The sequence below is a fragment of the Lutra lutra genome, chromosome 18, assembly GCF_902655055.1.
Source record: "Lutra lutra chromosome 18, mLutLut1.2, whole genome shotgun sequence".
NCBI classification, from domain to species: Eukaryota; Metazoa; Chordata; class Mammalia; order Carnivora; family Mustelidae; genus Lutra; species Lutra lutra.
Window position 1 is genome coordinate 17,141,538 of NC_062295.1, and position 27,307 is coordinate 17,168,844.

The following is a 27,307-nucleotide window of genomic DNA, read 5'->3' on the forward strand; positions in this document are numbered from 1 at the left end:
AGCCTCATAACTTTGTGCCAAAATAGCAAACACCCCTTTCCTGATACGGTATATAAATAGGCCAGAATAACAATGTGACAGATCTGTCTTGACCCTCACCGAATATTGATTTCACAAAACATGTTACTAAGACTCCCAAGGAATTATCTTAGAATTCATTTACATATTCTCCATTGAAACATTAGCCCCCACACGTGATGAGGGAGCAGAAGCTGACACCATGCACTCACCCTCCCCCATGCCTCGGTGGGACCTGTGTGACCTTCCTCCAGGAAACTTCCAACCATCTTCATGTTCATTCCTTGCTACAAAGTAAAACCACATCACTTGACAATGGCAAGGTCTCCAGTATCTTGTAGGTCCTCTCTAGCATAGGAAAGTGCTTTTGAAACTGTTCCCTTTCCTTACATCCCCCACCTTCCAAGTGTGTATCAGTTGCCCTGCACAACCCTGATGCAGCTCTTTCTGCCCACAGATCCTGTCCTGTGCTTTAATAAAACCACCATTTTGCACCAAAGAGGTCTCAAGAATTCTTTCTCGTCATCAGCTCTGGACCTCACCCCACCGTCACCTACATTCCAAAACTCTATCACTGCTCCCCTGTCTAGCTGCCGCTTGGCATTACTTGTCATTTCCTACAAATAACAGAAAAGTAGGCACCACTAGGCTTTAGGGAACAGGCATCAACTCTGGAAAAAGGATCAATGCACACTAAGATCATAGGGTGGGGTTGCAACCAAATTAAAGAACAAAACAAAGCCACTAAGCAAAAAGTTCTGGGGGAGGGACCCAAACCCTCAAAAGCAAAAAAATTAGAAAACGGGAGGGGAAGAAAAAGCATTTTGGTACACACACACCAAAAGTACTGTCACACGCTTTGGCCAAACCACACTACTCCCCCTTTGACCCAGTTGTTGGAGGGGAAAAAAAAAAAAGCAAAAGTTGTGGAAAACTCACACTTTGGTATCTCATTCAGAATAAACAATCAGTAGGCCCAGTACAGCTAACAGCCCTAAAACACCTTGAAAGCTGTGCCCCGATAACTGGGCACATGACCATCACCTCCAGGAGCTCTCAAAACCACCAGTCATTCCTGTTCCAACAGCCAGATGGTCTACAAACCCCGGTCTCTGCTGTCATTTCGTAATGGATAATGTTTCCTGTCAGGCATTAAAGCAGAAACCAAAGACACCTGGAGAAGGATCTGCTTCCAAACCCAGAGGGAGAAAGGCTTTTCAAAAAGCTCTTAAAAAATAAAAGGAAAGTCAGCTAAGACATTTCCACCATTCTTTCTCCCAGTTGCCAATTTTGCCATGTCAAGAACTTGGGCAGTTCGGTCCACAGGGGCCCCGGTTTGGAGGCAGCAGCAGCACCTCTACAGTTCCTCCATGGATGCCAGAAACTCCTGAGACAGATCCAGTGGGCTCTGATCACCCCTTAATTATTTCCTGCCCTCAGGCACATGGAGGCAGAGAGTCTGCAGAGGCGGGGCGCCCCCTGAAAGGCAGAGAACACCGCCCCCAGAGGACAGCGACCACCAGGCCTCCAGTTTTTGCCCAGGGCAAACCCTGGGGGAGGTCAGGGGAAGGCTCAGGTGCAGTCCTCACAGGGCAATGCTGGGCGGAGCCAGGACAGAGGTAGGCGGGGACCCACCAAGTGGCTCCTCCAAGACTCAGTCTGTGGCATGCTGCAGTCCTGACCTGGGACCCCCTGTGCCTAGTGCCTAGTGGTGCATGGGATGGGAGCACGCCACTGGGAGGGCAGCCAGCCCTCCAGTTCCCGCCCTGGCCCCCAACTGGCGCAATCGCAGCCAGCCCGAAAGGGCACATTCGCCTGCCCAGGTCTGGTTGGCCGCCTGCTTCATACGGTAGAATTGCTGACGGAGGCGGCTGGCAGGGCTCCGGCAGGGCAGGTGAGGGGACGGTTCCTAACCATAACCGGCGGACTAGTGCCAGGCCGGGACCGCGGGGCGAACTCGGGCCTCTGCCGCCCCACACCTGGGCCACTCTGTGCAGAGCGGGGGACCCTCAGACCAGGCACCTCCACTGTCCTGCGCATCGGCCTCCCTGGTCTAGGCCCACAGCTGGGGGAGGCGACGACGGAGGTGAAGCGCAGGCAGCGGCCAGTGAACTGCCAAAGGCCCCAGGCCGAGCTGTTTCCACAGAACTGACGGGGCAAGGAGGGACAAGGTGCTCTGGAGCCTCTGGAGGCTGGAAATACCCAAAGTCTCCATGAGGGCCGTTCTCTGCGTGGGTGTAGACATCTGTGAAAAGCACCTAGGAGCCTCTCTCCTAGCTGGATGGATGCGTGTGAGTGTGTACATTTTACTTCAATGAAAAAGATACTATTTCGTGGAAGGCGCACCCTGCAGGACTTGTGTACTGTGATCCCACTTAAGGGGAAGTCGAGAGCCAGGTGCATTTTCTGGGGGCAGGTGCGCGGGGGCAGCCAGGCAGGAACATACTCTAGGGGCCCACCCAGGACAGCCACCAGAGCAGGGAAAGGAATGCAAGGGGCTCAGGCCTGCGTGGGAAGTCATGGGGATGAGCAGCAGGGACCCAGACCAGTGGAGAGAGGGCCTTGGCTGTTTGGAGCTACCCGACCAGCAGAGGCACCTGGGAGCCCACTCGAGGCGGGGCTGGGGAGGGGTACGCAGGCATTGCCTGGAAATGCCAGTTAGCTTTTGATTCTTAGCCTCGCACAGGCAGGGGTTCTGTGACACTTGGCGGGGTGTCCGACTGGACTGGATGTTTTCCCACCACGGACCAGGGCAGTTGTATGACCGTCAGATGTTCTCCTGGGCTGGTGGCCTGGGCTCTGGCCTAGGCCATTCCCTAGGGGCCGTGGACAGCAGTGAGACCTCTTTGACCAGAGACATCTCCCATATTAACAGACACATGCTGGGGAAAGGGACTTTCCCTGGGGATGCCATGGATTTGGTTGATGTCATCTCATCCCAGACACAGATCAAAAGACTCCTCTGTGAGATCGAAACACTGGAGGCTGAAGTGACTCATTGGAAGAAGTTGTGCCCATGTTCCACCCAGGGACCAAATACCATTGACCCAGAAACACTGTGGAAACTGAAGAGCCACATAGGGACCTAGAGCAGCGGCGGATGCAGGAGACGGACGAACATCAGATGGAAGTGGCTGTGTTGCAAAACGTCCACCAGCAGAAACTAGCAGACCTCACTGACTGGCACTGCAAACAACTAATGGACTATCAACGACGGATGGAAGACCTGCAAAACCAAGACTCTGCCAGGAATGTGAAAGATGACTTACTTCAGGAAAGGGAAACTGAGCTCAGAAGGTTGAAGCAACAACTTACACAAATGCAGTGGCTAAATGACAGTTTGAACAACATTGCTTCGGATCTCCGAGCAGAAAAGCAAAAGTTGGTCCGGGAGCTCCAAGATGTAGGACATCAGCTGGAGGAATCTGTTCTGTGCAACAACGAGGATTCTCTGGAAAACAACATTGCTGTGAGGGCTTTAAAAATAGAGGAAGGGCAGTTAATGGCAAAATTGTGTCGGGCTGAAAAGAAGCTGTTGGAAGAGACAAACAAGTCTGAGCAAATTCTCAAAGAATGGTCACTGGTAGAGCATGCGCTTTCATTCAACTGTCAAGAGAAAGACCTGGAAATACTACGCCTCCGAAAGAGGATTGAGCAGATGGAACATCAAGAAATGAAGGAACTGCTATCCTTTCTTTGGAGGAGCAGAAGCAATTGGCACAATGTGTCAGAGAGAAAGACGTGTACATTGAAGAGCTTAGAGAAAGGCCAGAGCTTCAGGAGGAATTCGATAAGTCGACCAAAACCTTAAGAAGCAATGACATTTTACAGCCATCCTTGGAGGACAAAGACATGCATCTCCCATCCATGAGAGACAAACATCCTCATGTGAACGGAGACCTAGAGCACCTAACACAACAGAGTCACCCTGTCCCTGTGGTTGACCCTAAAATCCTAGACAAGATTGTAGAACTAGAGTGTGAGGTCTTTCAGCTCAATGAGTTAAAAGATGATCTCAAGGAGAAAATAAAAGAACAGCAGAAGATCATTCACAACCAGCAGCAGGGGAAGAGAACACTGCTTCAGTCCTTACCGGAGCAGAAGGAGAAAGTGGACATCTTCAATACCGGCAGGAGGAGATGAACACTGAACACGTTCAGCTCCTTGCAGCGAAAGACGAGATGATTCGGAATCTGCAAGTCACACTAGAAGAGCTGAAAGCCCAGTTGCCCGACAAAAGCCCGCAAATTCCAAGAGAACCCTGTGAGGATGAGGAAGTGCAAGCAAGCCAGCCTCTCCCCAGAGAGAACGGAAGTGAAGGGCGTGATCCATCTAAAGCCAAAATTCAAAGATTAGTCCAAGGAATCAAAGAACAGGAACTGGAGATGAAGCTTCTCCCTGAACAGAACATCCGACTGACCGAGCAGGTGGATCGGCTCTCCAAAGAGGAGTTCGGGAAACTCACTCAGATTATCCAGCAAAAGGATGTGGAGATTCAGGGTCTTTCCAGTAGAATCTCTGCGTCTTCTCACAGCCACAACAGGCCCGTGGAACAACTTCAGCGGCAATTGCAAGAGTGTGCTTTGAAAAGCGAACAGGTCTTGGCCGTCCTAAATGAGAAGACGAGGGAGCATAGCAATCTGAAAAGGGACTATCACGAAATGACCCATCGACTTGCTGCCAAAGAAGCAGACCTCGAGAAGATGAAAGAGGAAAATAAAAAACGGTCCATGAGAATTGAAAGCAGCAGGCAGAAGGTGTTTAGAAAAACGATTCGGAATTTGTCTCATATTATTCGAGAACAAGACTTGGAATTGGATGCGTTAAGCCAGAAATGTCAGACTTTATTGATGATCCTGCAAACACCCAGCACTGGTCATGAGGTTCAAGGAGTTTGTATCAATCAGTTCCAGCAGCTTCTGGGGAACGGGACACGTTAACACAGCGAGTGAAGATCATGGAAGAGTGGAAAGAGCAGGTGCTGACCACGGTCCAAAATATGGAGCGTGAGTCACCCCAGCTTCAGAGGATCTGCGAGGGCAGCTGAGGGGACGGTGCAAGCGTGGGCTTTCACCAACAGCGAGAACGTTTTGAAACTCCAGACGACCTCTCTTGACCAGATCCAAACTTGCCAAGGACATGAAATAAACTTACAACAGCTAGAGAAGGAACTGGCACAACTTCAGCTCTGCACTGGGGAGCTTTGCAATGCCAAGGACCTCCTTTCAAGGAACCTTGACATGATTTTCCTCCAGGCCTCCAGCGACTCTCCGAAGGCTGTGAAAACTGACCGAGTGAGTGAGTCTTCTCAGGTGCTCCGAGAGGACGTAGAAGAGCTCAGAAAGTCAGGGCAAGGAAAAGATACAGTGATTCGAACCCTCCGGGAAGATCAGCAGAGATGGATTGCTTCAGGGGCTGCCATGGCGGAAGGAGAAGGCAAACCACGGGAACACAGTGATTCTAACATAGAGCAGGTGAAGGAGAAACCGGCCATTCTACAAAACTTCCTTCAGGCTCAGGAGCTCTGAATCCAAGCGAAAGTGAGGAGCTGCTTTCTTTACAGGAGAAGTTCAGGGGCCAGCTGAGTGAGAATGAGCTGCTGAGGCAGGCCATCACCAGTTTGAAGGAGAGGATAGCAGATTTCGATATGGATGTGTGTCGGCTGAAGAGGAAAATGCAAAGATCGTGGAAAGATCTAGAGAAAGGGAAATGGAAAATCAGGCATTGCAAGAGACAAATCGGCTGCTTTCAGTGATGCGGAGAGTGGAGGCATCCCAGCATGCCGCGATGAAAGAGAAGGCACTGGCACTGGAGCAACTGTTGGAGGACAAAGAAGAGGGCGAAACCGGGGAATTGAGCTGGCTTGTGGACGCCGATCAATCAATGCAGGTAAAAGTTGTGTGTCAACAGGACAGAGATGACATCGTGTTGGCACTGACACAGAAAGAAACAGAAACTTGTGCCCTCCAGAATGAGGTTCACCAGTTACGAGAGAGAATTTCGCCTAACCCAGGAGCTGGAGAGAGGGCAGCACCTTGATGCAGAAGCCAAAGTTTCTCTGGGAAGCTTTGGCCTCAGAAGACCAAGTGGCTCAGCTGAGAGAGGAAGTGACGGTCCTGCAGGGAAAACCCGTTTTGTCTTCTGCTGCCATGGAAAAGGCCAGCCGCGGAGCCAGTCTGCAGGTAGAGTCGCTCCAGGAGCAGTTGCACGTGGTCACCCAGCAGAAGGAGGAAGCTGCGCTCCGGCTTGCCGCCTCCCAGGAAGAGGGAAGGCACTATGATCGACGACTCGCGAACCTCAAGCTGGAACTGGCCGAATGGATGGAAAAGGCAGACGCCCTAGAAGGGAAACTGAAGTCGTTGCAGGGACGATGGCATCAAACAAATGTCGACTTGGAGGTGAAGGAGGACCAACTCCGAGAGTTCAAGAAACAGAATGAGGTGCAGCGGGAAATACTGGAGGACACACAGAAGAAACTCTTGACCTTAGTAAGTCAGGCCGAAGGAATGGTGGACAAAACCCTCCTAAGGGGACTCTTCGTGGGATCTTTGCAGGCAGCTGATGCGGAACGGCAGGAAGCGTTGAGGCTGATGGCAAGCGCGCTGGGGATCCGAGAGGACCAGCTGCGGCAGCTGCGCGGTCAAGAGCCCGCGGGTGTGCCCAGCGGGGCGACTGGGGGGCCCGGGTCCAGAAGCGCCCCCAACGCACCTGCGAAACGAAATCACCAAGCTGTGAGCAGTCATTCTTTTTCAGGACTTTTCGTCCAGTTTCTAGAAGCAGAATCTCATTCAGCTCTTCCACTGCCAAAGCCATCTGCTCATAACGTGAAGCCCCCAGATTCAGGAGGAAGGGGAAAGCTGCCTAAGAAACAAGGCCCACCACGACTGAACGCTACCCTGGGATCCACACACAGAAAAAATGTTGTCAAACCCCGCACCACAGCTGTGTCTCTTATTAACCCACCTGGACCAGAAATGGATGGATCGGAGCACCTTCTTCTAAATGTTATCTCTGAATTTCATAAATGCTCTTTGGGTAAGAGTTATTATTCTCCTCGCCCAATTAAGTGACACCTGTTCTATCCTCAAATGGTAAATACAGTTCTGTGTTCTACTGGACCTACTACTCATGAAACTCTGACTTCCTTTCTAGACTAGGTCGATTATGGCAATAAAGACCAAAATGATGAACAAACTCCAAAATGACCACTGGCTAGGCCACCGGAGAGACTGTTGTCATACTACGAATAAGAAACAACAGCTCAGAGCAATAAAACCCAATTTCTACACCAGCCAACAGGTTAACAAATCCCTTTCAAGATTTTGAAAAGTTATTCGAAAATCCCAAATTTTTGCCTAGTCCTCAGCATCCAAACCCAACAAGTTTTCTACTGTCATCAATACCAATATGCAAGGCAGAAAGTATGCAATGTTTGCAGTACCACAAAAGAATTACAAAAAAAGACCCAGGAAAATCACAGAGCAGTAACTGGGATGGCAAGGAAATTAATCAACTGTTTCGACACCTCACGACGCCTGGATGAAGACCTGTTGAAAGTCCCCTTCCCACATGAAACCCATTTCTAGCCTAAGAAAGCCCAAATGGGGTCTGCTTTCCAGTTAAAGACGGTTTCAAGAATAGATCTCCAACACCAAAACACTGACAATAACCAAGATGCAACAAAAAGGCCACGGAAAGGTGGCGCCACTCTTCAGAGTGTTAAGTCCTCTGATCTTGGAAATCGGAGTTCAAGTCCTACTCAAGCAGAGACTTCAAAAAATTACACAAAAACCCTTAAAGAGAAGAGAGAAGTATCCTCTTCCTGAAATAGTCCGGCTTCAGTAATCTAGATTCGTTAAAAATCGGAAAGTCACTGTCATCATCTGTAACTCTTAAACAAACTTCGAACATTTCTATGGCTTTTAAAATCAAAACCTCTCACGTGCTTCCAAAAAGTTGGTAAGTCAGATTTTTTTGTAAGAAACATGTAGACACTGAAATGCGTTTCATGAGAAGATAATTATTCCCAGCAATACACCAGATATAAACTTGAATTTGGTTTTGGTCTTCACTGGTAAAGTTCTCAAGTTCTTAAGAGTTTCCTAGTCATTTACTTGAACATCATCTAAGGGAACACTCAAAGCAAAACCACAATAAAGAAGTTGGGCCTCTGAGGGATTCTACATGTAAAAAAACAGGACACATAAATAAAACACAATCACTACTGCTTTAAATAACATTTCTAAACTTTCATGCCATTTGATGGAACTCCCTGTTTAAGAGAGCAAAACAAAGTCTATTCAGCTCCCAGTAAGTGCTTTTTCTTTTCTTCTTTTCTTTTTTTTAAAGCTTTTATTTATCTGACAGAGAGAGATCACAAGTAGGCAGAGAGGCAGGCAGAAAGAGGAGCAGGCTCCCTGTTGAGCAGAGAGCCCAATGCAGGACTGGATCCCAGGACCCCAGGACCATGACCCCAGCTGTGCGAGGCAGCATGGTCGCGGGCCCAGAGGTTGCAGGGTGCCGGTGGGGGCGCCCCGTCCACTCCCCGGTCCCTGTTTCGGTCCCCTGGAAGGGTGGGTGGGTGATGGCCTGAGCCAAGTTTCCAGCCCTGGATTCCTAGGAAATTGCGATGGCTCACCAGCGCCTATGTTTTGCTGTTTCTCCCCCCTTTTCCCCTGCTCCCTGTCCCCACTCCTCACTCCTCCTACAGCCAAAAGGACCAGGGAACCTGCCACAGACAAAGGCTTTTGGGATTGGAGCGTCTGCACCTTCAAAGGCACCGCTGAAGCCTTGAAGTGCAGCATCTGCGATGTGAGGGAAGGCACCTCCACCAGGTACTTGAAGATCTGGGTTAGCTTTGGTGGAAGGACTTTTGTCCTTTAAGGTGTGGGAGAGGGTGGAGAGCTATCCTTGAGGCCCTCTTCCCAACTTGTTGATGATGGCTATTTTGCATTTGGGGGTGGTTGAAGTGTGGTTTGGGATGTGTGTATTTTGTGTGTACTTCCCCGCCACTGCCTCGCCCCACCCCAGGATCTCCATTTTAGCAGCGCGCGCCTCCCCACACCCCGGGTGGCCCTGGACACTAGTCATCGCCAGCCCCAGCACGCCCCCAGCCCTCCCTCCCCTTCCACCCCCTCATCTCTGAGAAGGTACCTGGTCAGGGATAGGTGGTACCCCCACCCACCCACCCTAGCCCCAAGCCGAAAGCAGCGCTGCTGGGAGGAGAAATGTGGTCCGCAGAGTCGTCGCGGACGGGCCCCTCTCCCTTCCCTGTGCCCTTCCAAAGCCAGACCTACCTCAGCGGCTGGGCCTTGAGCTCCCACCCCCACCTCTGTTTGCGCCGCTGCAGCTGCCAGTCTCCCTGCCACCTGCACCGCCTTCTCCAAGTGACTGATGAGGGGCAGGGCCCGGCGCTGCGCCCTGGCGTGGAGTGGCATGTGCCGAGCTGTTGGTGCGCGCGCCCGGGTGGGTGTGCTCGCCGGGCACACGCGGGACTGCTGGTGACCCGGCGGCCCGGCGAGGTGGAGCCTGCGAGCCCTGCAAGTGGTGATGGGCTCTGGACCCCGCGTGTCCACCTTACATGGCTGCATTTCCAGTGCGTGAGTTTTGTGATTATGAGTTTTGTATGTATGACTTTGCCTGAGTATGTATGAGTTTTGTGATTATGTCAAATTTATTCCTAAATCATTTAAGGTTTGATGTTTTTTGTAACTGGGATTGTTCGTAGCCTCTTAATCTCATTTTTGCACTGCTCATTTTTGGTATATAAGACTACAGTTTGTCTTGTGTAGTGATCCTGCATCGTGCAACTATGCTGGACATACCGAGGTCTAATGGCATTTTTGTGGATTAATTTTTTTCTATAGAAGAATTCTAGAGAAAAATTTTTTTCTGTAGTATCTTCTGAAAATAGAGACATTTTCACTTCTTCCACTCTTATCCATACTCCTATTATTTCTTTTTCTTGCTAAATACCTTAGATAGAATTTCCAATAAAATCTTGAATAAAGTGGCAATTGCAGGCTTTTTTTCTTGTTCCTGACCTTAGGGAGGAAGCATCTAGCCTTTTACCATTAAATATGTTAGTGTGGGTTTTCATATACAGCTTTTTTTTTTTATTCATTTATTTGACAGAGAGAGATCACAAACAGGCAGAGAAGCAGGCAGAGAGAGAGGAGGAAGCAGGCTCCCCACTGAGCAGAGAGACCGATGCGGGGCTCGATCCCAGGACCCTGAGATCATGACCTGAGCCGAAGGCAGCGGCTTAACCCACTGAGCCACCCAGGCGCCCCACATATACAGCTTTTATTATGTTAAGAAAACTCTCTTTTATTCAGTTGAGAGATTTTTATCATCAAAGGGTGTTGACATTTAACCACGTTTTTCTTCTATATCTATGGAGTTAATCATGTGGTTTACCCTTTATTATATTAATATGGTACATTAATCATATTGATTAAATGTCACATTATTTATTTATTTAAGAGAGAGACAGAAAGACAGACAGACACAACAGGTGAGGGAACACAAGCAGGGGCAATTGGAGAGGGAGAAACAGGTCCTCTGCTAAGCTGGGAGCCTTATGTGGGGCTTGATCCCAGGACCCTGGAATCATGACCTGAGCTGAAGGCCCAATGACTGAGCCACCCAGGTGCCCCTAAATATCACATTTTGAGCAAACTTGCATACCTGAGATAAATCCTCTTTGGCCACAGCATTTTATGTGTTGCTGAATTCAGTTCACTAGCATTAGTATCGAAGATTTTTGTGTCCACAGTTATAAGAGATATTGGTCTAGAATTTCATTTTCTGGTGTTATCTTTACCTGGTTTTGGGATCTGGCTAATACTGACTCTCACAGAATGAATGGGAAGTGTTCTCTCCACTTCTACTTTTTGAACGATTTTTGAATCTTCCTTAAATGTTTTGACAGAATTCACCAGTGTGCCGTCTGGTCCCAGATTTTTCTTTATGGAAAGTTTTGTGATTACATGTTCAACTATTTTACTTGTTTTAGTTCTATTCAGATTTTCTACTTTTGAGTTAAGATTAACTAATTTGAGTCTTTCTAGAAATCTGCCAAATTTCTTTAGTTTTCTAATTTATTAGCATGCAAGTGTTCCTAGTATTGCAACTTAATTCTTTTTATTTCTGTAAGGCTAATAGGAATGCCTCTCTTTCATTCCAGATTGTTTCATCATTTGATATTTTTACCTTATTTTTGGTAAAGAATAGCCCAAAGTCTGTCAATTGCTCGTCTCTTTAAAGAATTAGCTTTTGTATATATTGATTTTCTCTACTGTTGTTGTTGTATCTTATTTCATTCATATCTGATCTCCTCTTTCAAAATTTCTTTCCTTTTGATTGTCTTTTAACTCGTTCTTCCTTTTATAATGTTTTCATTTTTATTTATTTATTTGAGAGACAGAAAGAGTGAGCAAGAAGGGAAGAGCAGAGGGACAAAAGCAGTCCTCGTTGAGCACACCAGAGCCCAACAAGGAGCTCAACCCCACAACCCTGAGATCATGACTTGAGACAAAACCAAGAATTGGTCACCTAACCAACTGAGCCACCCGTAAGCCCCTAATTTGTTTTTCATTTTGTCATTTCTTAGGATGATAGGTTATTAACGTAACACCTTCTTCCTTTTTAAATATATGTTTACAATTCTAAGTTTCCCTCAAAAAAGACTTATCTGTATCCCATAAGACTTTGTATTTTATATTTTCACTTTCAAGAGATGAGCAATTGACAGATTTTTGGCTTTCATTCATCTCAAGGTATTTTCTGACTTCTACTGTGACTTCTTTTTTGACTCATGTCTCATTTAGGAGTGTGTTTTTTATTTTCCACATATTTGTGAATTTTCCGTTTCCTTTTGTCAATGACTTTTATTTTATTGCATCGAGTTACAGACCATATGTTAAATGACTTTAGTTCTTCCACATTTGTACTACATTTATAGGTCTTTTGGTTTTTCAGACTGGATAATCCCAATTGATCTCTATTTATATTCCCTGATTATTTCCTCTATTACTACCACTGAGCTCACCTGGAGAATATTTTATTTCAATTATAACGCAACTTCCATTTCATTCTGTTCTAATTTTATTTTTATTATATTCTTGATTTGGTGTGGCACCATTCTTGTACTTCCTGTGTATTTTAAGATTTTATTTATTTATCTGACAGAGATCACAAGTAGGCAGAGAGGCAGGCAAAGAGAGAGGAGGAAGCAGGTTCCCTGCTGAGCTTCCGGCTCTCTGCTCAGCGGGGAGCCTGCCTCCTCCTCTCTCTCTCTCTCTCTGCCTGCCTCTCTGCCTGCTTGTGATCTGTCAAATAAATAAACAATCTTTAAAAAACTAAATAAATAAAATATGACTCAGATGATAAAAGCCTGATATATAATTAGCTTTCGAGAAACATCACTTAGCAACAGTGTGAATAAACGCTGTGAGGCCAGCAATACGGGTAAACGTACTGATCCATCTGTAGAATTCTATTTTAATGTTCACATAAAACTCACTTATACTTTCTCCCACTAATTTTGTAAGCCCAGTATTTCTGTCAACCTTTGGTTCTAGTGTCTTGTATTCTATGGGTTATATTTCATGCCTCTAAAATACTAATTTTTATCCGAGGAGACCTCAACCATTAGGGGGAAGAAACCTTTAATAACTACTGTTTGAAAGGTAGCTCCTTATAGTACGTGCTGTATTAGCAATTCAGCAGAGGCTTTGAATGCAATTTAGAGGTCATATTAACCATCCCATGAAAAAATTTTAAAGGTGGATTGAGTTGGGCAAATGAATTTGTCTTTTCAAGTGTTTCCTTTCATGTTGGAATGAAATGATGCAAAAGGAAAGGCAAGTACACACAAAAAATTCTCTTATGCCTCCATGTTTCATAAGGATTTGATTAGCTGGTCTAGAAGAAGATGGTCTAGAAGTAGAGGAAGGTAATGGTTTTGAATGCATTTTCTAGTATTTTTATGGCGAGATTACAATTACTTATTTACTATCACTTTATTCTCTAGTATAAAGCAGTTAAATCTAGAAGTTTTCTTACAGTTTTGCTTATCACAAATGATTTCTTTAAACAAACACCAATTTTTGTATTAAATATTTACTGTGTACTTAATATATGTTAGCTAATCTTACTGATTAATCTCAAATTTTTAAAAAAGATGTATGTATTTTGAGAGAACGTGTGCATATGTACACGTGAGTCCAGGGAGGACACAGAGAGAGGGAGAAGAGCCTCAAGCAGACTCCCCGCTGAGTGTAGAGCTCCTTCTTGGACTGGATCCCATAGGCCCTCAGATCATGACCTCAGCTGAAACCAAGAATCCCTGGCTTGACCTACTGAGCCACCCAGGAGTCCGGGTCTTGTAGTTAAGCTGTCTGATATTTACTCATAAAACAGGACATCATGTAACAGAGGATACTGATCAAGTTTTTAGAATTAGAGAAGATATTGGAGTAAAGAAAGCAGAAAGGACTAAATGTTTACTATGGACCTAACACGTTAAGAAAAACAAAGGCAATAGGATATCCAACTCTGTCAGTTACTGTAAATTAGAAAAGAGGAGTCAAAGATGCCAGAGAAAAGAACAAGTGTATAGGGTCATGATTAGGTGAAAAAGAATAGCTTCGGAAGCTTTATTGAACAGAAGATATTACCCATGGTATACTGGCATTTTGATGCATGGTATGATTTTGAGCATAGGATGTTTGCTATGTTTAATAATCCTGGAGCTGTGCACACAGGCTAATGGAAAAAATAACTACCTTATTTGATACGAATCCTGTAAGTGCAGAGTCAACCTGCAGTGAGAACAAAGATAAGGAACAAGCTAATTGTTAAATGCTAAGAGAAAAATTCCTCGCCCAGGCTAGCTTTTGAATAGTTAATGTGTTGAAGACTATGGAAACTTAAGCAAGGCCTTTCCTTAGAGCCTCCTATGTTAAAGTGTAGTCAGAAGAATGTACCTAGCAAGAAGATGACACCTGAAGAGTAAACGGAGATCCTCTGTGGAGGGCCTGGGATGTGTGAAAGATAGGTTGCACTAGTCTAGTAGCTCAGTTGGAATGTTTCTGACTAGATTTTTAAAATTTCTCCTTGGTGAGATAAATATTTACCCTCATAGCAAGCTCAATCTTTAATGTACGCAAATTTGTATTTGGTGGGAAGGGAGTGATGACACATGTGCTGGAGGATGTCTAGATGGGACAGAAATGGTTTACTGGGGCAAAGGTGTTGCTGAGTGGAGTGAGCCATAGATGAGAGTTACTTCCCATAAATGAACAATGTGTTTTTATTACCAGCTTGTACTTGTCAATATTGACTCAACTTCCACACAGCTCCATGGTGCTGAAGCAGAATCTGATCTAGCAAAATGTGGCAAATTGGTCAATTCATCCTCTGCCATCTACTTGGTGTCTTCCCATCTTCCCCACCTGTTGTGATCGCTTTTATCTATTCTGTGGGAAGGCAAACAACCTTGGTGTTCAAATTCTCACTTTACCTTGAATCTTTGTGTGTCTGATACCTTACGAAAAACCATGTGTGTTTTATAATCATGTATATTTTTTTCTTTCTGTATCGGTTGACTCAGGACTTTATGACCATTGCCATATCTGCCTTGTCAATATCAAGATGTCATTTCAAAACATGTGAATATTATTAGGATATATAAAACCCAATACAGATTGTGCAACATGATTTTTTAAGGTCTATAGTGTGACGATTTCACGTATGTACATCTTATGAAATGAATACCACACTTAAGTTAATTCACACATGGATCTCCTCATATAGATTTCCTTATTTGTGTGTCTGTGTGTGGGGGGTGGAGAACCCTTAAGATCTATTCTCTTAACAAATTTCAAGGATGTAATACAGTATTTTTAACCTTAATCCCACTGCTATACAGTAGACCCCAGAACTTTTCATATATCCAAAAGTTTATATCCTTTGACTCTATGATTTTTTTCATATACAATTTGCCAGTCGTAACTTAATAAAGCTGGGGAAATGTTAAATAAATAAATAAATAAAAAGTGAAGGAAAAATTTAAAAATATAGAAATGTTGCTGTTTAAAGGACCATGGATTATGTATGTTAGCTTCTATGATGCTGGTAAGTAAGAATAATTCAGAAGTTTCTACCCATAGTATCATCCAGTGTATTCATTCCCAGCATATTACTGTTCCCAAAGGGGCAGATTTTTCAGTAGAATATCCCACCTCAAACTATTTATTTTCATACAAAATATGATTTGTCACCTTAACACCAGCAAGTACCTTGAGAAGAACAAACTCCTTACCCAGATACATAGAGCTTTGGGGCTAAGAAAACATGCAGGATAGCACCTACAAATAACCAACATCTTTCAGTACCTTAGTGAAAGTAAGTACATAAATCCTAGCGGTATGGCAAAAGATGCTTATTTTGCTAACAAGAAAACCAGAATGGACTTAATTCTTCTATCCTGTACCATAGAAATTAAAGAGAGATATATTATTTAAGCAAGAGACATAAAATATTTTACTCAAGACCACCCAGCTGGTAATTTGATTGAGCTAAGGTATGAAGCTAGGTATCTTTACTAAATTTTCAAAATTTTAATTCCAAGGAATTTTATTTAATTCCAAGGAAGAATTTTGGCAGAAAATGGTGAGGGTAGAAGAGAATATCAAGAGAAGCATAATGAGGAGGGGTGCAAACCACTCTGGGGCAGAGTTTTATCTTACCCACATGTTGTAGAGTTCTTTCTGGTTTCTGATGACAAGGGGAAAAAGTGGATAATATAATCTTGCTACTGTTTTCATTGTATATGTTTGAAACTAAGTCATTTCATTGTTTTATATATCTCACGATTGTCTAGATAATTATTGTTCTTTACTAAAAGCTTAAACCATCTCAATCTTTTGTCTTTAAGAAGTGTTTGCTGAATAAGATGGAATGAGGGAGTCCACCTGACAGTCAGGACTAGCTGTGCGCTGTGGGAAATATTAGGTTAAGTAGCTCTTCTCCAAAATGTTGCTTTCATAAGCTTTTTTCCCCCTGTTACTGTCTGCTATGTATTACATATTCATAAACTTTTAAATGGTTTTCTTTCCCGAAAGTTCTCTGGTAAGTAGATATTAGAAATTAGAAAATATTTCACCCTAGTAGCAATGTTATTAAGAGGATTCATGTTTTCAAACCATCTCCCAAATCATTACTTACTCTAAAGCGTAGTAATAAAACATAATAGAAAACAACTCTCATGCAATATTCCTAATTAGACAAAACAGAAAACAATAAAATCTACTAAGTAATTTATCTCGATGCTGATATGCAATGATTAGCAAGACCCTAATGAAAAGAAAATAAGGAAGTAGAAGAAAACATTTTTACATTTACAGAAGGAGACTTTGGGCATTTTTAAAGGCTTTAATGTATTGTTGTTGTTGTTGTTAATTATTTCCTTTTATTGATTCAAGTTTTAAAATTTTGAAAACATTATCTGCTCATTTTGTGTTGTTGTAGATTCTTACGTAGAAGACATCCTGAGGAATTTAACAGAACTTTCTTGACTGTTCTGGCATGATTGAGATTATCAAGGGATCCATATTAATGCACTCAAAATAGAGATAACATCTGGTAACTGAATCACAGAGAAGAGTGGGCTGAACAAATATTCTTATATTTTGTAACGTATAGTGATGGTATTTTTATACTAGCCGTTTTCTTGTTATCTGCTCCTAAATCTTTACTCATTCGAATGGCAAGTCAATTGTGGGAAGGGCAAACAATACAACCGCAACTACTGAACTTTGAAGTTTAGCAATAGGAAACTGAAATGTAAATGGCCTTTTATCTCTCAGGTTGCTGGTATAACATATTTCAGTGAACAGGCACTAAGTATCAGCAACACATTTGCAAATGAGACTCTTAAAGATTTTAAAAAGTTATGATCATATTTCTAACTACTAATATTCCAAGGAGTGTTCTATAGATCTGGGGCTAAAACACCTTTCCATGAGTTATATCACTCTTTCATGGAATTTTGGGATATTTTGAAGGTTTTGTCTTGTTTGGTCATACATCAGACAAATGCCAGTAAAGAGAAGAAGCCCTGCCCCCTTCCAACTGACAGAATTATGATGGGCCTTCGGAAACAGAATTCTGGCAATAGTGAGGGAAATCTAAAACTCCTCATTCATCAACAGAACCTTAGGAAGGGCACCACTGGGAAACACAGGCTAGAGGAGGAAGAATTGTAAGAGGAAGGAGCTTGAGAAAGGATGCTTTAAATTTAAAGCCAGGGGTGTCAAGACCTATGTTTACTCCATAGCTTTGTATGCATGAGACTGACTTGAATCATCATAGAAAAGGCTTTGAACATTGAAATATAGCTTAAAAGTCAATGTTCTGATTTCAGACTGGGAATTATAGACAAGGATGGGCCAAGATAGTACTATAAAGGTAAACTAAATAGGCATCAGAAGCAAAGCCAGCAGAAATAGGGAAAGACAATTTGTCTTAACCTAACCTGATAAATGCCTGCTCAAACAACGAAAATCAATATTATCTAGAAGTTGTAAACAAGACCCAGAATCACATGACGTTTCAAATGACAAAGGTGCATACCAAAGTATTTATAATATACACCGAAAAGGGAAAACCTAAAAGATTTTCAACTGAAAAGGTAATCAATGAATGCCAATCTCCACAGCTCAAATGTTGGAATTATAATGGGAAACCTGAAAAAAGGTTTCAAAAGACAGAATTTTAGGAACCAGTAGAACAATATCAAAAATTCTAATGTTCATGTGATAGGAATCCGAGAAGGAGAAGACAGATTGCAGCAGACAAAAACCAGTTCCTATTTGAAAAAGTCCCAAATTTAGTTAAAAATAAAAATTTACATATTCAAAAACACAGCCAACCCCAAATGAGATCAATTTAAAGAAATCCAAACCAAGTAACATCATAATCAAATATCTGAAACCGAAAATAAAGAAAAAAATCTTGTTAGCATTCAGAAAAAAGCAACTCATTACATACAGGGAAACTGCTTAGAAAATTTAGCAGAGTTTGATCAAAAGCCATTGAGCTAAGAAAAGAGTGGAATAACATTTTTTCAAGTACTGTAACGAAAGAATCATAGTCTTCAATCTTATATACAGTAAAATATCCTTCAGAACTATAGGTAAGGGCGCCTGGGTGGCTCAGTGGGTTAAGCCGGTGCCTTTGGCTCAGGTCATGATCTCAGGGTCCTGGGATCGAGTCCCGCATCGGGTTCTCTGCTCAGCAGGGAGCCTGCTTCCCTCTCTCTCTCTGCCTGCTTCTCTGTCTACTTGTGATCTCTCTCTCTGTCAAATAAATAAATAAAATATTTAAAAAAAAAAAGAACTATAGGTAAAATAAAGCACCTCAAATGAAGGAAAAAATAGTGTTTATAATATTAATATTTTAAAAGAAATCCTGGGGCGCCTGGGTGGATCAGTGGGTGAAAGCCTCTGCCTTTGGCTCAGGTCATGAGCCCAGGGCCCTGGGATTGAGCCCAGCATCCTGCTCTCTGCTCAGTGGGGAGCCTGCTTCCCCTTCTCTCTCTGCCTGCCTCTCTGCCTACTTGTGATCTCTGTCAAATAAATAAATAAAACTTTTAAAAAATTAAAAAAAAATGCTAAGGGGATGACATCATGTAGATGGAAGTGGATAGCAGAGGGCATCCTGGAATGCCAGGAATGAATAAAAAAACCATAGATTTTAAATTACTGGGTGAATAAGTTATTTTTCAACGCTAAAGTTTGTAATAAATGGAAATCTGTTGAAGACAAAATGATATCATCTGATGGGATTTTCAATGTACACAGCTGTAACAGACCTGAAAACTGCACTGCAATGGGACCTGTATCTTGGGAAATTTGTAAGTTTTTTTTGAAGTAATGAAATATTGATTTTGAGTAGGATATATAATGTTTAAACGAGTATTAAATCTCCTAAAACAGCAACAAAAACATTTTAACACTATATACTCAAACTATTAAAAGATAAATTAAAATGGAATTCTGAAAAAATAGACAATATTTCAAAACAATAGAAGTGGACACAGTAGTGGAAACAGGAACAAATTCCAAACAAGATGATGACAATATTAATAATAACCGTATTAATTATTACATTAAGCGTTCTAGACACATGAATGGTCTAAACATTTAATATGTCAGAGATTGTCATATTGGAAGTCAATAATTTAAGTGTCACTTAGAAATAGAAAATGAAACCAAATAAGATCAATGACTTTTGGAAATACTGATATACAGGGGCACCTGGATGGCTCAGTTGGTTAAGCATCTCCCTTTGGCCCAGGTCATGATCCCAGGTTCTGGAATTGAGCCCCACATCGGACTACCTGTTGGGCAGGGAGCCAGCTTCCACCTCTCCCTACCACCCCTCCAAATCCCCCCAACCTACCCCCCCACACCGGGTGTGTGCTCAATTCCAGGCACACAGGCATTCTCTGTCGAATAAATGAAATCCAAAGAGAAAAGAAGGTAAAATAGACAATTTAAGACGCCTCATTTATAAAACGGTACCAACGGAAAGGAAAAGATCACCTAGGACCTTCAATCCTGAAAAATAACAGATAAAATACCAGTATCTAAATTACTAAGAGTTCAAAAGGTTGTCCAGCCCACCTCTTGAAAATCCCTTGCTAAGTAAAGGAAGCCCAGTCATCAGGAGTCCTATTCAGCTGTAAAATTTCCAAGAAAAACAGAGACTTCATGATCTTGTCAACTGGAATCCTTTTCCTCCTTAAGTCATATTGTACCTAGACACCACTCTAGTCACTATTCTACCAACTGTTTCAAAATAGCCGTTTCGAAACCCTGAAGCCAGCAAGCACAGAACAAAATGGAATTATAAGAGAAAGGCATTTTCTAGTTCTCCTGGGGTGACCCTTTTTAAAACAGACACTGGTTCAGAAGACATCTATTTTGCAATAAATTGTTGCCTCAGCTGTGAGCAGAGGAGCAGGTATGAACTTGAAAGGGAGATGATAAAGGGACCTAACGTTAAGAGACTATGCAAAGGGATGCCCTGGTGGCTCAGTCAGTTAAGCCACTTCTCCCTCTGCCTCTGCCTGCAACTCTGCCTGCTTGTGTGCTCTCTCTCTCGGACAAATAAATAAATTAAAAACAAACCAAAAAAGGAAGTGAGAGACTATGCAAAGAGGGGCACCTGGGTGGCTCAGTCCTTCAGCCTCTGCCTTCAGCTCAGGTTTGGATCCCAGGGTCCTGGGATGGAGCGCAGGGCTCCCTGGTTGGCAGGAAGGCTGCTTCTTCCTCTCCCATTCCCTCTGCTTGTATCCCTTCTCTCACTGTCATTCTCTGTGTCACATAAATAAATAAATAAATTAATTTTTTTTTAAAAAGAGGCTATACAAAGAGTAAAATTAAAAACTAATGAGAGGAAGTAAACGAATGTTGGCAGTATTTCCAAATCATTCGCCAAGTGCTTTTTAAAAAATTTAATAGACATACCCTATTCGCAGAAAAAACGGACCAACATAGGACATTATTTTAAAAAGGAAACATTTTAAAACTAGAGATTGGGAGAATGGATTACCCTTTAAAGTCACACTGAGGAGTACAGAAGCTGTAGCACACGAAGACCTTGCCTCTGAAGATTTAACAGTGTGTCAGAGGCACTATCCTTGGCCATGTGGCCTTCAAATTTAAATCTGGGGCAAACATGTAAAAAGGAAATTCCACTACAAAAGGAAATGCACAAAGTTCTTCCATGACCACAGAACAAAAGAATCGACCGGTGTCCCAAGAGTTCACATGAGCTGGGTCTCACAGCTGAAGGTGGCTTTCACCAAGTAAAACGAAGAGGTGGGAAGTCTTCAGGCAACACACTGACATGAGAGAACATGCTGAGGAACACAAGTTTGACCACGGTAAGAAGTGGCAAAGATGAGCTGGTAGGTAGGACAGAGCCAGACCATGATGGGGCCTCGCAGGTCCTCTAAGGAAACAAGGCAGTACCTCCTTGGGCAATCAGGCAGCAACCAGGCAGCAACCGAGCATTCTAGGCAGACAAGCTACATGACCTATGGGTTTTCTAGAGAGATCATTAGACACCTGGCTGAGCAAAGCTACTCCAAGAGTTCAGGTGCAGGTCTGTACCACAGAGATTCACAATTAATGAAGTTCACACTGAACTGAAAAAGTAAAGCATGAGGACCTAAATTAAGGTGGTAGTGACAGGAATACAGGAGGAATAAAACAGAATTTGGCATCTGACTGCTACAGTTGGTGTCTAATGATGCCTATAAAGTGCTGGCTGTGGAGATGGTAATACCGTTTTCAGAAAAAAAGCTTATTAAAAACAGTATGAATGTGAAGTTGGAAAAGATCTGAGTCAAGGGCAACGGTGCAATAGAAACCCAGCTGGGAATGGAAACCCTAAGGCTCATTTCGTTATCTGCGAAATGGAGAGAAGTATCATACCCTTAAAAGGATTACATGAGACAATCCATGAAATAGGCTTATATAGTGCCTATTTGTTAAATGCAGGTTAAAGGCTGGCCCTTATCAGTATACGTGTTAGGGTGAGTGTAGGTTACAGATGAAGACTTGATGAGGTGTCCCACTCTTCCTCCTGTTACCCAGTGAAGCTCTTTCTAGGTCTGTTGTTCCAATTCCTCCCTCAATAACGGCCGTTCCATAAATACTAAGCATGAAAAAGTGCAAATGAACACCTGTTCTAATAGAACCAAACTTTACCTAGGGGCATAACACACTATTAGCTATTTCAGTAATACACTTGCCAAAAAAGAAAAAAAAAAAAAAAGAAAAGAAAAAGAGAAGCACTGAGTCTTTCTTTTAATTAAACAACAAAGACTATGACGACCCCTAGGGCTGTAGTACACGATTCTGTAGTTAATACACACCTTCCACAGCAGGTGTTTTGACAGAAAGCTCTTATCACCCACCCTTTCCGGGAACGAAACAGCATCCAGGGAGGGCACGGGGCACCCCCAAAGACACCCTGGAACCTCAGGCCCAGACCTTGCAGCCTCCACAGAAGGCGGCGACTGCGGCGCCCCAGGAAAGACATCAGAGAGCAGGAAAGCGGGCGGACTTGTGGACTTGAGCATCCTCCTCAGGCGGGGCATGGGAGCCCTGGGCTGGATCTGGAAGGGGCGCGCAGGGGCAGCCCGAGGTCTGCGGCAGGGGAATGGGCCAGCTCCTTCCCTCTCCCCTCCCAGTCTCCCAAGCTCCCTCCCCACCTGGTTAAATCTCCCTTTGCCTGGGACCAGTGGTGGCGGCAGCCAGGGCGGGGTCCGCTGAGCAGGAGCCGCCAGGGCTACTGCCTGCAAAACCGCAGGCCAGAGGGGGAGCCACCCCGCCCGCCGCCCGCCCCAGGATCTCCATTCTAGCAGCTCCCGCCTCTCCCCGCCCTGGGTGGCCCCAGAGACTAGTCGTCGCCGGCCCTCTCCCGCCCCCAGCCCTCCCTCCCCTTCCACCCCCTCAGCTCAGAGCAGGTACCTGCTCCGGCTCTTCTAATCGCCCGAGGACAAGCGTGGGCTGTACCCCCGCCCGCCCCCCCACCCAAAGCCGAAACCGGCGCCCCTGGAAGGAGAAATTCCGTCCAGGAAGTCCTCCCAAACCGGACCCCCTCCCTTCTCCGCGACCGTCCTCAGCCCTACCTCAGCCCTTCCTCAGCTGCTGGCCCTCCAGCTCCCACCGCCGCCACCGCTTGCGGACACCCCGCCAACGGTTGAGCCGCCGCCGCCGCCACCGCCGCTTGAGTTGCCGACGCCGTCAGCGCGGACGCCGCTTGCACCTGCCCCGATGCCCTACTGCCGCCGCCGCTGCTTGCGCCACCGCCTCCGCTTGAGCCGCCGAAGCCTACGCCACTTGTGAAGCCGACGTCGTCCGCGCTGCCGCCGCTTGCGCCGCCGCCGCCGCTGTCTGCGTCGCCGCCGCCGTTGCCGCTTGTACATCCCACGCCATCTGCGCCGACGGCGCTTGCACCTACGCCTCCGCTTGCACGGCCAAAGCCGCTATCTGCTCTCCGCTGCTACCCCGCTGCCGCCGCTTGCGCTGCCGCCGCCGTCGCTTGAGCCTCCGACGCCAAAGCCGTCGCCGCTTGGGCAGCCAACGCCATCTGCGCCAACGCCGCTTGCGCCGCCGCTGCTGCTATCGCCGCCTACCCGCTTCCGCCGCCGTCTACGCAACCGCCGTCTGCTCCGCGGCGCCCGCCGTCTGCGCCGCCGCCGACGCCGCTTGTCCAGCCGCCACCATCTGCGCCGAAGCCGCTTGCGCCGCTGCCGCCGCCTGCGCCAAAAGCGGCGGCGGCAGCTTTAAGTTCAGTTCTATGCAGTGACTGGCTGTCGTGTCAAAGAAGAATTGTCAGTAAAGACAATGCAAGACAACTGCAGTGTTAGAAATCAAGAATAGTTGAAATCATAAGGTAAACAAGTGAAATTTTAATTTTTCAATAGGATTAGATAATGCTCCTTTTCCCTCCCTTTCTCATTTTAGAAAAACTATTTAAATGACCCTTTGGTTGACAGAAGAAACTGGTAGAAGGGATATGTTAAAAAAAAAAAAATCTTACTTAAAACTTCATATTAAGAGCATTCGCAATGCATTTTAAGATGAAGTTGCTTTTGCGGGGGACAGGAAATTAAAGGGGATGTAGGATGCCAATTTTATCAGCCTGTATTGGATCTTCAAATCTATCGAGTACTTGGTGGTTGGTTAGTCAGGGAGAAAATCAACCTGATGACTGCTTTCTGAGAAGAGATGAGATTTCCTATGTAGGGTAGAAGGTTTATACACTGTTCATTCTTTTCTAGAAGTAAAAGTTGTTGAATATCCTAAGTCTGCCAGAATATTCCAGGTTTCAAGAAATAAAATTCAGCTTAAAACGACCTTCAGTCAAAACCAAACCGTTCTGTGGTCTTGGGGTGCCTTGGGTGGCTCAGTTGATTAAGCATCTCCCTTTGGCTCAGGTCGTGATCCTGAGGTCCTGGGATTGAGCCCCACATTGGGCTCCCTGCTCAGAAGGTCTTACTTGGAGGGAAATGGGACACTTACCCAGGTGGATAGGAGGTAGCTACCGTAGTAATACCCATTTGTAACCGGGTTCATACCCATGTGTTCACTTCGAATTTCAAACTTTAATAAGCATGAAGGTTGGAACTCTGTTTATCTGGTACTACCCAAGCCTCTTGTGAATTTTTATCCCATGAAGTAGAGAGATTATCAGCGCATTGGTAAAATTTAAAAATAACTGACGTATTTGTAGGGTATTTTCCTGTATCATTCCATATATTCCCGATTGTCCTTTAATTTGGTTGTGAAGGTGGTAATACGTGCTTAGAAGAAATTAGGGGACAAAACAACATAAAGGTCACTTTTATTCTGCCCATGCAGAATCATTTTTATTTGACCAATTTATTTGTTTATTCCCTGGACCACAAATATTTTTGTAATTATAGTTTTGCAGGTGTTGTTTAATATGCTAGTTCATTGAATTTTGAAAGTGCAGTAGGTTGTAGTTCCGTGTAGGAATGGGGGTATCAGGCAGTGTATGATACAAAACTAATTGAGTCTCTGGTTTGAAAGACATCAGTTCTGACCTGTTGGTTTTCTATGGTTCGTTTTGGGTTTTTCTTCTCTAAGGAATTTTTTTGCGATCACTTCATAGTTTTAGGGATTCCTTTTTGTAGGAAATAAAGCTAACATCCAGTTTCCAGTTTTCTTTTTGTTTTTTATTTTGTTTTGTTTTGTTTTACTTTGGGGGAAATGAAAATATGTCTTTGGATTCTTAGTATCCGTGGCGTGATTAACTTTGCCAAAGTCTTTCATGAAAAGAATAAGTATGTAAGGCAATCCAGATTTAATGTTTTTCTACTAAATTTGTTTAACGTTGTGGCGCTCCAACCTTCCTATGTATCAGAATCCCCTGGAATGCTTGTTGAAACACACTGCGTGATTTCCGGCTCTACCCACCACCTTCTGGGTTTTGTTTTTATGAAGTAGGTCTGGGGTAGGGCCTGTGACTTTGCATTTATTTCTTAGAAGTTACTAGGTGATGTTAGTGCTGCTAGGGCTGGTCTAGGGAGCACTCTTTGAGAACTATTGGTTAGATGACCTTAAATTTGAAAGAGAAGCCAGCCATGTTTCTTAATGAAACTGGAGATAGTTTTGATGTTCCAGAAAATGGATATCTCGGGGCGCCTGGGTGGCTCAGTGGTTAAGCCTCTGCCTTCGGCTCAGGTCATGATCTCAGGGTCCTGGGATCGAGTCCTGCGTTGGGCTCTCTGCTCAGTGGAGAGCCTGCTTCCTCCTCCTTCACTCTCTCTCTCTCTCTCTCTCTCTGCCTACTTGTGATCTCTGTCAAATAAATAAAATTTAAAAAAAAGAAAATTGATGTCTTGGCATTGCACAGGGAATTTAAGAGAAGTGATCTCCATTCATGTTTTTATTTATTTATTTATTTAAATGATTTTATTTGTCGGTGGAGGTGGGGGAGAGTGAGGAAGCACAATCAGGGAGAGCGGCAGGCAGTGGCAGAAGCAGGCTCTCAGCTAAGCGGGAAGCCCCATGCAGGACTCGATCCCTGGACCCTGGGATCATGACCGGAGCTGAAGTCAGTTGCTTAAGTGCCTGAGCCACCAGGCATCCCTACATTCATTTTTTTAACTTAGAGCTGGCATTAGAGGCGATTTCTTAAGAAATACATTGTGTGTAGTAGAAGAGCACTTATCAGTTGGGGAACATATGCACTAAATTTTTATCTTCCACATTGAAAAGTCAGATATTGTCTTGGGCTATTAATATGTGAGTTGGATTTCAGATACATGTAGTTTTAAAGGCTATTTCTTTGTAACATATGTTAGAACAAGTTTGATAGTCAATAAACTTTTCTTTCAATAGAATGTTGGCCAAAGAATATGAATAGGTAGTTAATCAAAGAACAACAAATTAAGTCAGGAAACATGAGAAATATATAACTTCTATTACTTCAATACAAAACAACATTTTCGGCAAGTCAGATTTTAAAGACTACAAAATTGTTAGTGCGTCTAGGAAGAAGAGGACGTTGTAACAGAGCCTTGGTGGCTAAGATAAGCTGCTTTACATTTTCTGAAGGCCAGTTGGTAGCAATTCCTTTAAAAATATTTGTAGCTTGTGACCCAGCATTTTCACTAGGAGTTAGTGTTCTCTGCACATACATTTTCTGTGTAAATACATTTGTTGCATCAATATTATAACAAAAAATAGCCAATGAACTCATTAAATGTTGGTAGTGTGCTTCATGAGGGGCAGGTCTTTTGCTAAGGCCACAAGGGTCTGTGGCCCAAAAAGTGGAGTTTGGTAGTAATTCTTGCTGCAAGTTAAAAACAAACAAACAAAACAGCCTACATAGAGGTCAGGGAATTGATACAAAACTGTGCAATAGTTACAAATGTTTTGCAGCTCTTAAAAATGCCGGTTTTACTTGTCGTACGGTAAAACTGGAAATGACCCAGATGTCCTTCGGTAAATGAGTGGTCCATCCGTCCCAGATGGAATACTTCTCAGCAATTAAGAAGGAACAAACTCTGTATGCATACGACAGCTGGTGTGGATTTCAAGGGCATGATTCTGAGTGAAAGAAAACAATCTGTGCAGGTCACACACTGTAGGCAGCCACTCACGCTTTTGTTATCACAGAGTTAGGTGAGCAGTCACCAAGGGTTAGGGCTGATGAGGTTGGGGGGTGGGTGGTTGTGACTGGAAAGGGGTACTGAGAGGGAAGGTTTTGTGTAGATGAAATCTGATCTTGATTGTGGTGGTTGTTACATGAATCTGCACATGTGATAAGGTGACCTAAAATGGTACCCATGCGTCCCCATGTCAGTTTCTTGGTTTTGATGTACTGTAATCCAGAGGATGCAACCCCGTCTGGGAAATGGGGTGCAAATTATATGGGACGTCATATTGTTTTTGCAACACCCTGTGAATCTGTAATTATTTCAAAATAAGATGTGAAGTTTTAGAAAGAATATATAATAAAAGGAAATGTTCACAGTATTAGAATAACACAAGTTTCAAAGTGATAAAACATATGATCCCACTTTAATATTTCATATCACTTAATTTAGTATATTTACCTGGAAGTAATGAGTGATCAAAATATTCTGAGCAGTAGCATGGTGGATTCTTTTGGATTCTTTTGTGTGTGTGTGTATGCTTCTTTACAATGTCTACAGTTTAGATGCGTTGAT

General features: G+C 44.0%; 1 protein-coding gene and 1 pseudogene across 1 annotated transcript in view; both read left to right on the forward strand.

Moving 5' to 3' along the window:
- Window positions 1-27,307, forward strand: part of LOC125090543 (uncharacterized) — a 75,979-nt gene that overhangs the window by 33,066 nt on the left and 15,606 nt on the right. The window contains exon 5 of the mRNA XM_047713315.1: window positions 8,729-8,852. Coding sequence (XP_047569271.1) covers window positions 8,729-8,852 — 124 coding nt within the window. The remainder of the gene's footprint in view (window positions 1-8,728; window positions 8,853-27,307) is intronic.
- Window positions 26,294-26,435, forward strand: LOC125091218 (uncharacterized; annotated as a pseudogene).